Raw genomic sequence first — 14,082 nt, forward strand, 5'->3', positions numbered from 1 at the left:
TTTTCAGCTTCCTTTTTTAAGTATCAAAACTTCGTCCCACCAAAAGAGTACCAAAGTCCTGTCAGATAATTAACTGGTCTCTACTTTCGAATAACAAAATATAATCTTACACAAGTTGTTACAATAATATACCGTCTAGGGACTTTATTTTTTCCGATCAGATTTTAGGAGGACTGGTAACTTGACACAAGTAAGATCAGAAAACGCAACGTGTTAGTGGTTAATGGAATAATAAATCTGTATAGTGACAGTCTGCACTAAGTGCATATATAAGCTGACATGGTGAGCAAGATATGAAATGCTGATAGTCATATATATATGTATCAACCACTTATCTACACAATTATATTCTCATATAATGGCTTGCATCATTTTCATAGTAAGCATCCAATCAGCAGAGAGCATGCGGCCGCCACACGTACGATCAAGATGCCAAGCACAAGTGGAAAACAGGGAAAGAACTGTTAACGTAGTAGTATAAATCAAATGCAATGAATATACAGCCTTGCATATAGTGCAGCTTGTTAAAGTAGAAAAGAGAAAAAGCAAGAAAAAAGATGGAACTAGAGGGGGAGATGAGAAAGGGACCATGGACTGAGCAAGAAGATGTTCAGCTGGCGTTGTGCGTGAATTTATATGGAGATCGTCGTTGGGATTTCATTGCGAAAGTTTCAGGTTTGAAGGTGGCGGGAGACAAGTAATATAGGTAGGCTTGTTTAGGCATGGTGCCTGGTTTTACATGGAACATGAACTAATTATGCCTTAACTTGTTACTAGGTTTGAAAAGAACAGGTAAGAGTTGCAGGTTACGTTGGGTTAATTACCTCCATCCTGGTCTCAAACGTGGCAAGATGTCGTCTCATGAAGAGCGCCTTGTGCTTGAACTTCACTCCAGATGGGGAAATAGGTATGGTGGAACAAATTTAACTCCATGTAATTCAAAGTGATATATGACCTCCACTTCAGTGACCACTTTGATATTTAACCTGTTCTAATACAGACTAGGTTCTAGTGATCTGGAGATGGTTTGCAGAGCTTTGATATTTAACCTGTTCTAATACAGACTAGTTTCTAGTGATCTGGAGATGGTTTGCAGAGTTTGAAGTCTAAAACTTTGTAATAAAACATGAAATATCTGGGGGAAATTAATTAAGTTATACTATATTGTTAATTATTTTTTGATGTTGTGTGATAAGTTTTATGTATGTTTGTTTGAATGAAGATGGTCAAGAATTGCTAGGAAGTTACCTGGGAGAACTGACAATGAGATTAAGAATTATTGGAGAACTTATATGAGGAAAAAGAGTCAAGAGAAGAAGAGGACTAAACTGTCATCACCATCTTCATCAGTTTCTTATAATTCGTCGTATTCCTCTTCTTCCACCATCAGTTCAACGAAAATAAAAGACACGGATGAGAGGAACTTTTTTGATACTGGGGGAGTAGCTGCAACAGGACTTTCTGATGCAGCAGAGATTCAAAAGGGGGAGTATTCGATGGATGAGATATGGAATGACATTGTTTCATCCGACGATGATGAAATCAAGCCGGTTTGTCCAACCTTGGTGCCACCAATCTGGGACTACTGCCAGGACTCACTGTGGAACACTGATCAAGGAAAAGATACCGACATGTTTCTCCACACAAGCGAACCATTTTATTCCTTGTTTGGACCAGAAGAAACATTTTTTGCAGGCTAAGTAACCAGTTCTTTTATTCATTCGAACCGATACAATACTTCAGCATCCTAGTGTGTAATAATAATGTCAGCCTCATTGTATATAGCCATGAGGTTCTGTGGACAATGCTGGCCCATGCGCAAGTTTAGTATTACTCTGTTTCACTCTAGTTGTCTTGTTTTGCTTGTTTAAGTATCAGTTTCAGTGAATATCAATAATTAAAAGCTCTCTTAGGGGACTAGTAACTCTGTTGGTGTCATATGTAAATATATTTATGTGTTTAACAGATCATGTATGATGCAATTGTTAAATGTATGTTTGTTATACTCTGAAAACAGATCTCCTGCAAAAATTCTTAAGATTTTGGTGATGTTGATGAGGAGGTTGTGGATTCTTTGGCCTTTCACAGTGTTTATGTCCTTCGACTTTAAAGTTGGAGTAGTGCTACATGCACAAAATTGGATACAAAATTTTACACAAAATACATGGCAATTGAGGTCAGATGTTTTAATCAGTGCTATTTATGTGAATAAAGAAGACTCATTCCAATCAAAACTTAACACATGTCATTCTGTAAAAGATTTTATACCTAATTTTATTCATGAAGCATTTTCCTTTAAGTTCTGATTCAAGTACAAGGTTAAAGGGACAAGCCCAAACCACAGAAATTGCTGGTATAATAAGTGATTTCAGCACTGTCGCCTGCGCTTTAGAAACCACCACCTCCTCCGAGCTAACAGACACACCACGCCTCTGCATTATACCTGCAGAGTCGCGGACATCTCCTAACAATCTTATATGTTGGAGAGAAATCGAACGCTTATCCTTGTAAACCAGTAGGAAGGGTCATCTCATTGACGCGAGAAGCCAATGGTTTTAAATTCTGTTTTGTAGTTTCAATCTTGTTGTGTTTCATGCAATAGAAGATTTCACCGAAATGAAAATGATCATTTCCCTGAGACCAAGATTCGTTTTCTCTTAAATTAGCTAAAAAACATCCTTTTTCTCTTTCTTTCCTTTTTTGCTCAAATTTTTTATATCAAAAGCAAAGAAAGTGAGGAGGATCCTTTTTCTCTTTTGGTTCTTTTAATTTGTGAAACTGGAAATATCTGAGATTCTAAAGTTGCATCTGTTTTTTCCCATTCTTATAAGGGATTACAAGTTGGTTCTGTAAGCCACAGGTTTCTTGCTCGAGAATTTGTCTTAGCCAGATTTACTTGTTTTATACTTTTATCCTAGACTAGATAGTAACAAGTTATACTCTCCCCGGGGGTTTCCAACAAATATTTAAGTACTTTAAGAAAAATGAGGTATGATAATTCAAGTTGTTCTGTTAAAAGGAAAAATTAGAAATATAAATGAAAATCTCATTGTTTTGATAATGAATTTTACATCACAAAACGTATTTGCAAATTTGATTACAACAGAGCAATAACCTTTTTTATTTCTGCACAAATATAAAAAAATTTAAAAGAACTTATACATGTATTTCAAAATAATCGTAAAAGAACGAGGCAAGGGGAAAAGTACTCGTAAATGACCATCTACGTGTTTGGCAGGTCGATGCGAGTTGGACATCTTCTCGGCTTCTAGCCAGTTGTTTCATAAAAAATATTTAAACAGAAAACGTTTCAAACTTAACCACACGCCAACCAAACTTTGAATACCACTATATATATATACACCGTATCGACTTGGATATATCCGTTGACTCGTCACTCGTACTGGTCACGCAATCCTCATATGCGTTGTATTCGGCTGGCGTTACTTGAAAACCACTGGGAAAAAACAACCCCTGTGCTTTTAGTCCTACTTCTCAAGAACCAACACATCTATTTCTCGCTTCTTTCTCTCCATCTTCCCCCAACCCATGTCTACTTATATAAATATGGCACCGGAACCTCACTTGTACATATTATTTTCTTCTACATAGAGCGTATCCAGTACACAGAATTCCCGCACCCACACGAGGAGGATCTCCGTTAGTCACTATATATGGATCAGGGATGCTATTCTCTTGAAATTACAATTATATCCTGCGAAGGTTTACGCATCAACAGGCAAAAATCGGTGAAAAGGAACACATTTGTGACGGTTCAAACCGATGCACAAAATGTTAATACAACACAATTAGACATCAAGGGTGGAAGTTACCCTGCATGGAATGAAAAACTTTACGTGCGAATGCCCATGCATCTGCATTTTCTGCACATTGATGTGCAGTGCAAGGTCTCATCTAATGGTAACAAATTTATCGGAAGGGCGAAAATTCCAGTGACAGATTTCACAGGAGCGTATTATCCCGAAAATTATTTGCATATTTTAAGTTATAGGCTAAGGGATGAGTATGGAGAACGTAATGGGATTATTAACTTTTCTGTTAGAATGAGAGCAAGTGATCCGACCAATGTTCCGAATTACGGTCATTATCAGCTGCCTCGGAGAATTAGTCCGATGGCCGGCGAGGTTTGTAATTATGGGATGGTCACAGGTGTGCCAGTTTGGAATAGCTAGAGATCAAGTGTAAATTTGTTTGGAATTTAGAAGATTCTTTTGTAATTTGGTATGTAAATTTGTTTGGAATACAATTTTCTACAACAAATGGTATTTAGCCACCTAAATGACAGTTCTGTGAAGATTTCATTACAATTTACAAACAAAAAGCTACTTGGTTTGTCATGTAAAACGTATAGAATTAAATGTAAAACAAAAAGATTAGTGGTCCTTGTTAACACGCAGAATTATTAACAGGACTGGTATATAAAAAAAAATTGTCTTTGCTTCAACTGAAAATTTTACATATACAAGGCAACTATGGACTAGAAGAAGTCGATTTATCTTACAGATGTTTGAACAAATCAAAGTGTAGGAAATACAAGTACTTATCTTACTGGCAAAGAAGACAGTCAATCTCAGAAACTTGGTCACATGAGCAATAACATGAAACTGAGCTCGAGAGACAAGTTTTTGTAGTGGTTTGTAAGAAACACTGATACCAGCATGTGGTTCTGTACGAGGAACCAGTGTGTATGAAGCTGAAAAACAGGATGACTATGAAGATAATGCAGATTAGAAGATAAAATTTGCAGAAAAAAATAGGACTCCTAATACAGATTTCAGCCAAGATTTTGTTAAGAAGATATATAAAACATCAACATCACTACATCAGTAGTATTTTAACTGACTACAAACTATCTGAATGTTATTTGATTGTGTCAATATCTATTATTCTCTCAATGTAAATGTATGTGAATTATGTTTGTGTAGTATGATAATCTTCGAATAAGTGTGCACTTTGCTTTGCACTCGAGACCTGGGAGCTCCTTAGTTTATCATCCAGTCTGATTGACGCAAAGTCGCAAACGGCATACCCAAACATGAACCGGATAGTAAATCCTCATTTTACAGTTTGGAATGGCACAAACACAGACATGAATAAGATCAACTACTTCTATATTCCTGTTTTTTCTTGAAATCTGGGTTTTAACTCCTGGGACTCCTACTTGCCCTTATCTACTGGATGCCATTGTATGTGGCATATTTACGGCCACTCATTCAAATTTTTTTTAATTACTCCCTCAGTCTCGATCATTTGTATACATTTGGTTGGTTCACGGAGATTAAGGAAAAATGTAAAAATGAGTAAAGTTACATAAAAAGTAAGTAAAGTGGTGGGACTCATTTATTTTTAATAATAAAGAGCTTATTCTCTGTCGTCCCAGGGGTTCGACCCTGGCTCACCCCAGAGTTTCGTAAAACAGATACTTATTTGTAAGGTTATAAGTTATATTTGTCAAAAAAAAAATTGAGATAGGGTAGGAGATAGGGTAGGAAAGTAGTACGTGTAACACTATTTTTATTATTATAAAATAGAGATAGTGGAAGAAAGGAGGGGTTTTATATCAAACTGGCCACCAATTTCATCAAAATATTTCACTTGACCCACCCATCTCATATTTTTTAAAAATTTCTTTTTTGAATAAAAATTTAAATATCGAACATTTATTCAGGCAAAAAAAATTTAAAAAAATTTGTGGAACTATACTTTAAAAGAGCCTAAAAGAACGTGCCAAAAATTAACGTATACAATTGAATGGGACAGATGGAGTATCAGTTTGCTTGCTTTATTACTTTATAGTTTATATTAGGGCCGTTGAAAAAGTCTGAAAAATCCGTATTCATATTCGAGATAAAACGAATATTATCCCTATATGAAACAAGGAGGATATTATCCGCATTTAAATCCGATAATTCCGAATACGAATATGGATATAGGCATATTCGTATTTGAATCGGAATCCATATGTGTGTGTGTGTAATATTTAAATATTAGGATTCCTACGGAGTACACAAAAATATTGGAGCATTTGAGTACAAACTTGAATAAAATATAATTCATTCATTTAAATTTATTTTTTTAGTTCTACGATATTTGTAAACATCCGACAACCTGTAGATTATGTTCAACGACATAAATATTATAATGAAAAGATTGAACAATTACTCTTTTTTTTAAAGCAAACAGTTACTTTAATAGATCTTACGACACTGTGTTTTACAATATAACTCATAAGCTGGACAATAATTTTAAGAGATAATTGCATATCGCACCCCTTAACTATCGTTCAAAAAAGATATTGTACCCATACTTTGAGAAACTCAACTCACACCCCCTATCTTTACATTTCAAGAACGATACGCACCCTCTCCGTTAAATTCCGTTAACTTCAGTTAAAATACTCCCTCGGCCGTCTCAATTTACATTTCCCTTTTGTTTTTTTTTTGAGAAGTCGAATTGACTAATTTTTGACCAACTATTAGAAAATATTTATTTATTATTTTAGAAAATAGAAAGTTACATATTAAAATAGACTAGATTTACTTTTTGATGATATTTTTTTTAAAATTTTTGTTTAATTAAGCTATCCTCAAGTCAAAATGATTTTACATATCAAACTTTTGTTTAATAAAAGTGTATATATTTATAATAAATATCACATAATATTTATTTTTTATATTTAAAATAGTGCATATTTTAAGTACTTAATATACATATCACTGAAAATTTAAAGTCATTTGATATGTAAAATTATTTTGACTTTGGGATAGCTTAATTAAACAAAAATTAAAAAAGATATCATCAAAAAGTAAATCTAGTCTATTTTAATATGTAACTTTCTATTTCCTAAAATAATAAATAAATATTTTCTAATAGTTGGTCAAAATTTAGTCAATTTGACTTCTCGAAAAACAAAAGGGACATGTAAATTGAGACGAAGGGAGTATTTTAACGGAATTTAACGGATCGTTCTTAAAATGTAAAGATCGGGGGTGCGAGTTGAGTTTCTCAAAGTATGGTATAATATCGTTGTTTAACGATAGTTAGGGGTGCGATATGCAATTATCTCTAATTTTAATGCTTATTAAAATTGAAAGATATTAATATTAATCGATAATTATGTTTAAGATTACTTATAAATGACAAATATGAATTTGAATAATCAAAAATATTATTTATAATTAAATTAAAAAAACCAATACTCAAATGTTTTTTTGACGAGCCAAGTGTCAAGATACAGATAATGTACAGGACCATTTTTGTCCATATGTATACAACATTTTTGTTCACCCCGCTAGATTTGAGAGACAAAAATGTCTAAGCTGATTTCAAACCTTTATCTCTTCCTTTACAATTCTCTTCAAGCATACGGATGGTATCCTTCCTTATTTTCCATTCCATTTTTTAATTACTCAAGAAAAACACACACACACACTCACATTGTTGAACCTCTGATTTTTGCACAGGGCGATTGCATTGGTGAATATTTTGAGCAATCTGGTCTCCACCAAATCACTCACTGGTGCTTATGCTTCTGCTGGCGAACTTATTTGTGAGTTTTATACTCTTTCTTTACTAATCAAACATCAATGTTTCTGTTTGTGTCCCTAATTTCTGCGTTGCGTTTTTTCCCTGGTAATTGTAGGTCTGTTGCAAACTCTTGCAGTCTTGGAAACTATCCATGGAGCAATTGGTAAGTCTTCTTCCCTCTCTCTCTCTCTCTCTCTCTCTCTCTCTCTCTCTCTCTCTCTCTCTCTCTCTCTCGCTCTCTCTCTCTCCCTCCCTCCCTCCCCCTCTCCCTCCCTCTCTCCCACTCTCTCTCTCTCCATCTCTCTCCCTCCCTCTCTCTCTCTCTCCATCTCTCTCTCCCCCCCTCTCTATCCCTCTCTCTCTTTCTCTCTCTCCCCCCCTCCCTCCCTCTCCAGTTATGATATAAATCAGCAAAGTGTAGCTACCCATGCATTTTCATTTATTGCATTATCAGGGATAGTTCCAAGTGGGGTACTAATGCCACTAATGCAATGGGGAGGAAGGACTCATGTCGTTATCGCAGTTGCTCGTGGCATTAAAGAGGTTTATTTATTATGACTATATTTGTTTGTTTTCTAAGAATGTACTTAGGATCATAATCCCCGCTAGTAGATAGCACATGGACTACTATCATTCCTAATTTGTTCTTATTTAATTGTCTATCACTAAATATTCGTGCTGATAATTGTGAGTTTGTGACGGACACGACAGTGTATAGACATTTCTAAAGAATTAGGAATCCAAGAATTTTTAGTGACTGGACAGCGCTTTTTGTAAAAAGCCTGTCTATAATCTTGAATTAATTATGTAAAATAACTAATTTAAGCTATAAAGTGATGATTGTATCTACTATTGAATGTATCAAATTGATAATTTGGCCTGGGCAAATAATTTGCATCATAATATGTACAGATTATGGTTGTCTTGTTTTCTGTTAGTCACATCACCGAAAAATATCATTGTAGGAAGAAATAGAGAAGAGTGCCACTTTGTTAAAGAGAAAAGAGAAGAGTGCCAGCGTGCTACCATGACTAAGTAACAAATAGAATTCTTTAGGAAATTGTTTTCTCTTCAATTCTTTTGCTAAATTTTTATCTTCAAGTTTAATTGCAATAGAGAAATAATTACACTTAATCGCATTCATGTAGGTACAGGAGTTTACAGCGATTTTCATAATGTTTACTGCTTGGTGTTCAATTGAGGTAGTATTTCTCTCTATCTTTCTCCATCCTGTTTGGATCCGCTGATGGATATCTTCGTTTATTCCTTGCTGCATTGAGGGGACATCCATTTTTGTTTAAACTTTACCTTAATTTTTTAAGTGAACAGATAGCTGTATGAAATTAATAACTGTTCTAGTAACTCCAACTCTCTAATTTCGGCTGCTTACCTAAGTAGTAGCACATGATACTAAAAGAGCACACATTAGGTGAACTTATGATGCAAAAAGAAAAAACAAGGTGAAGAAGCAGCAGAATATAGTTTACGATGCAACAGTATCGAGGTTAAGACGTGTAAATAACAAAAAGTTAATGTCTAGGTTTAAGGTAAAAACATCTTTAATTTGAAATTCCCTTTTTAAAATTATGTTTAAATATCATATAAAGTTACGTGTCTGTTAAGATATAGGTGGTTTTGACTTATTAGGTGTCCCCGTTCCCTTTTCGAAGATAAAGACAGGGTTCTCATGTTGCCAAATTTAAAAAAGATCAGGTCGACTCTCAGATCTATGTCAGGTCCAACACTTGTACTCGAGTCCAAGCAATATAGATAGTGGTCATTTTTTGGATTCAATTATACAACGTTGATGTCTGTCTTGGTATAATTACAGAATGCCAAGGTAATCTGGCAATAAACAAAGTAAACAAAACAAGACTGTCAAGGTATATGAGTTCAACAAGATCTTGTATGCCTGAGATGCTACACAGAGAATTCAGTAAGAATATTTAAAATACTGCACCAGTAGTTATTTTATACGAGTGTACTAAATCCGATTACAGCGTTGAGCTTTTAGGTAAATAGCAGTAAGTTGTGAGTGTTTTCCACCTGAATAGAATGCTTAGGTGGCATTTGAAAAATCTCTGCTTTACCCTTTGACGATCAAGTTGTTGAATTATGTCAAATGTTCCGAAACTGTTCAACTGTCTTTCGCCAAGAATTTGCCGATTTGTTGAATTCCTGCAGTGCTTATAATTCAATCGCAGATTATACTTTATTCTTCAAATACAATGTGGGCACATCTTATACTAGTCATCTTTGAGTTAACCATGGTTACTCCGTCCCAACAAGGCTTCAGCATCGAGAGATTTGTGGCTACTTTCCTCTCTGTCACCTCTAAATCTGGCTTGAATCCACTGTTGAACTTTAATGATCTGCTATCTAATTCATATCGTTCACCAAATTTTTTTTAAGTTTTCAGCAACATACGCTGCATTGTTGTTGCAATGATACTGGAATCTTTCATCAGAGGCTTATGTGCTTCGCATTGATCTTCTCGGACAAGAATTGATATAGTATAAAAGGTTTTCAGTTTTGGTCAAAAAGAAAGAATCCAGGTCTCTTGGCCAAATATGAAAGTACAAGGGTCATATTAATCAGGCTTGCTGGTATGAAACTAATTGGATGTTTGTAAACCATGCCTGTATTATTAATGAAATTGATGCTTTATGTGCCTGTGGCTTAAAGCCATTAGCGATCCACTTTTTTTTTGGGTAAGATCGATTGCAAAAAATTCAGATCACCCACACATTTGCCTTCACGACCTTAATAACTAAGGACATGGTAAGGCTGCCGGTTTTTTTAGTACTTTGGGCACCTTTTTTGTTAAGTGTACTCTGGGGGTACCGTCATGCATGGACACACATATAATTCGAATTAGACAGTCTCTTGCACTTTTATGCCTCTTTGTTGCTCATCAATTTTTTGTTTCTAGAGAACAACGCACAATGTTTCTATAATCCGAAAATAATTCATAACTTTCCGAGATTTTTTTCCTCAAGCTGAGGTATCTGTGGAAACATAAATTTTTATATGAATCTTGTACTACAATGCAAAGAGATAGATAAATTTAATCATTTAGGGGCTTTAGATAAGAAAGTTTTATTATCAGGGCTATAAGGAACTAGGGTTATAATATTGTGCAATGCTCATGTTCTTACTTCAAGGCAAGTTAGAATCATGTCCCTGCCAAACTGTATCGTCCTTGTTCAATGATGTACTCATGTCCTTCATTTATGTGTTACGACGCCATGGGGCATGGGTAAATATTGGCATGTTTTCCTATTTATCTTTTATATAATGTGGTAGTTGTTTTGCTACAGGTTATAAGATACTCAAATTATGCTTTGAATTGCTTCAATATGTCTCCATATATCCTCACCTATCTCAGGTCAGATGTATTTGCTAGAGCATCCAAAAAATTTACCTTTAAGAAATATACTAAAAATACATTTGTCAAACCAATTTTTTGGCACAGGTATACCGTGTTCATTGTCTTATTTCCTATAGGATTTCTCAGTGAAAGTAAGTTTTCTATTTCACTTATAAAGAATATGGAGAATGTGTTAAAAAATCACAAATATTCTGATCCTTTCAGTTTTGTATTGTTTGGCTCATTTTCAGTGTGGCTCATGTATGAAGCACTCCCGTTTATAAAGAAGAAGAACATGTATGGGAAATCGTTTGCTGCTCTCCCTTTTAGCTATTCAGATTTTGTCACGGTATGTATGCAGGCACTCTGACTCAGAGTAAGAGTCCTGTATGAATTATGATACAGTATGACCAATACAGACCGACTTCCTTCTCTTTACAGTTTCTGTTTTGTGTGTTCCTCATATTTCCATCTTGGTCACTCAGGTTTTGCTTTGCGTGTACCCATTTCTGTGGCTGAAACTTTACCTGCATATGTTCAAGCAGCGACGATCAAAATTGGGCAAACGACACAAGAAGAAGAGAAACTGAATGTTCTTACCCAAAATTGAACTAATAAGGTGGTGTAATATTGTATGTAGATTGAATTAATGTAGGGTTCACAAAATCTTTTTCCCGTTTTCTTATACATGCTGATATTACTATTACCTAGTGATTCACAAGATCATTTTTCTGTTAGCAAAAATTTACAATTTAAAATATTATGCCAAAATATATTTTTTCCATTAGAAATATTTTTGCGAAATAGATCTGGATTTTGGAGATGTGTCATATTTGGGGCATTCCAACGTATTTTGGTCGATCTTTTCCAAATTGTGACAGTTTCGACATTTTCTCTGTCATTTCACTATTAGATAATTTCATTATTAGATCCATATAATAGTAACAACTCCTATATGATTTCATATCTAATCCCACTATTTATATGTTGTTTCACAGTTGCCCCTTTGAGACATGAAAGAAGAGAACAAACATTGGTTGCGGCAGCTAGAGCCACCTGCCAGCTTGTTATGTCAGTATATTTCCCTTGTATATTCTAAAACATATCTCAATAGGAGTATCTGATTATGTGTAACCTCTACCCGTAGTATTCCATGGTCTAACTGATTGGTTCTATAATATAATCTACATGTACTCATTTTTTGTGGGCATGCTATGCTTAAAAATCTGGCTTCCCATTCAATAAGCTTTCTGTTGATCAGTTGTTATCTTTTGATGATGCATTTAATAGTCCTAAACAGTGAAAATTTGATTATATACGAGAAAAAATCCATCATGCTTCAATAATATCGTTGTAGACATATGGATGGAAACCGTAGAAAACGACCTGATTGGATGAAAAGAGAGATTAACAGGCTGTTAGGACCCAGATATGGGTTAGATTGTAAAGTTTTAGTGAAGCACAGATGTGAAGGCCTAAGGGAGATGTATTAGGGTTGTGTTTGCGATGAACATAGACGTATAAAATGGGACTGTGATTTGACAAGCATTGTATCTCTTCAGGATCACCCAGACCTGTATTTACATTTGCTACTGTTATGCAGTCTCCTCTACTGTTCATGTGGGGAACAAGAAGATGATATATCAATTGAATCTCTCCTTTGGCTTGTTGCATAATTGCATCCATTCATGGGATTTAATCAAACCCCATGTCTACAGATTAGTATATTTTCACCATTACAATTCTGAAAATGCATCGCATGAACGCAGTGATGACATAGTAAAAGGCCCCGTGTTCTTGTATGACAGTGCCATTGTGGTGTGAATTTCCATCATTGTATTATAAGTTGAACTTGAAGCAGTTGCACAAACGGACTCATGATATTCAACGTACAATGTTACCTATCCGGGAAAGGCACATAGTATTTAGCAAAAGGAAAAGGGAAATGAAGTAGTTAATTGCATGTTACTGATCTTATTAATACATGGTTAATTGCTTCTTGATGATCTAATTGGTATAGTATAATTATTATCCTGGGAATTTCAAAGCTTAAATAGTAGAATATAATTGCTGGATGTCCCATAAGCGTTTTTGTTTGCTGGATAATTTAATTTTAAACTTTTGATACGTATACAAGAGAGTTATAGTATCATCCAATTTGAAACTAATAATATGTTACTAGTATTCGAATAGTAGATATGGTTACATGAAAGGTAAAAATTGTAAGAACATCTTTATTGTTGGATGTCCCCATCTTCAATTGAATTTGGCTATGAGCAAATTAAATTTGTACGATATTATTTAAAAATTTTGCTGAACCTGTGTTCTATCTTATTTCAGTGATATTGATGGACTATAATTTAGATATAACATGTTATTATTATTTCAAATTATTATAAATATAATATATTGTTTTAATATGTTAATTGATGACGTGACCTTCATTACATATCTATAATGATCTGACAAATATAGTTATTCATAGAAATTTGGCTAAAATTACAGGCAATTTGAGAATATAGTTGGAGTGTGATATTTTTTATGAAATTATCAATATTTTTTGTTTTTGATATGTCAAACTCATTTTTTAGGTAAAAAATTTTCACAGTTGGAATTGCTGTAAGACATTATATAAATTTACAGAATGTGTAAAAGTAACTCCAATCATGAAAACCCTTCATCTATTACCATATTAGAATAATAAACCTTATTTAGAGCAACACCAACTGTGATTTGTGAAATTTTTTTACCTAAAAAACGAGTTGTCATAGCAAAATTAAAAAATATAGATAATCTCTTGAAATTATCACATTCAAACCATACTTTCTTCTTATCAATAATCATAGTCCATCTCTTATATATGACTATATTTATCGCGTGTAAAAAATTTGTAAGAAATTTATGTTTCATTTATTACATATAGAATTGATATATTCTATTGTTAACAACTTAAAATATTAATAATATACTATTTTTAAATTAAAATCAACTAATATAACCGATATCATCGAAGCACCATGTCTTTCATTTTCAGCAAATTTTGCATAATTGCTTACGGATCTAATTTAACTCACGATTACGGTCACCCCCATTCAACATGCTCTTGTAACACTTTGAAACAATAACAACATACCATTTGAAAATTGTCAATCAATATAATCAAA

At 34.1% G+C, this 14,082-nt stretch overlaps 2 protein-coding genes across 2 annotated transcripts; both read left to right on the plus strand.

Moving 5' to 3' along the window:
• Nucleotides 1–416: 416 nt before the first annotated feature.
• On the plus strand, nt 417–1,927 carry LOC108216091 (transcription factor MYB48). The gene is made up of 3 exons (XM_017388767.2): nt 417–675; nt 778–907; nt 1,223–1,927. Exons 1-3 carry the CDS (start codon nt 558–560, stop codon nt 1,698–1,700), a joined length of 726 nt encoding a protein of 241 aa, XP_017244256.1. The 5' UTR covers nt 417–557; the 3' UTR covers nt 1,701–1,927.
• Nucleotides 1,928–7,280: 5,353 nt separating this feature from the next.
• On the plus strand, nt 7,281–12,190 carry LOC108216565 (uncharacterized). The gene is made up of 10 exons (XM_017389359.2): nt 7,281–7,393; nt 7,485–7,570; nt 7,664–7,711; nt 8,003–8,091; nt 8,697–8,750; nt 10,869–10,936; nt 11,024–11,070; nt 11,170–11,267; nt 11,404–11,537; nt 11,917–12,190. The coding sequence occupies exons 1-9, from the start codon at nt 7,332–7,334 to the stop codon at nt 11,506–11,508; spliced, it is 657 nt and encodes a 218-aa protein (XP_017244848.1). The 5' UTR covers nt 7,281–7,331; the 3' UTR covers nt 11,509–11,537; nt 11,917–12,190.
• The last annotated feature ends 1,892 nt before the right edge of the window (nt 12,191–14,082 follow it).

This window comes from Daucus carota, chromosome 4 (genome assembly GCF_001625215.2).
Source record: "Daucus carota subsp. sativus chromosome 4, DH1 v3.0, whole genome shotgun sequence".
Lineage (NCBI taxonomy): Eukaryota > Viridiplantae > Streptophyta > Magnoliopsida > Apiales > Apiaceae > Daucus > Daucus carota.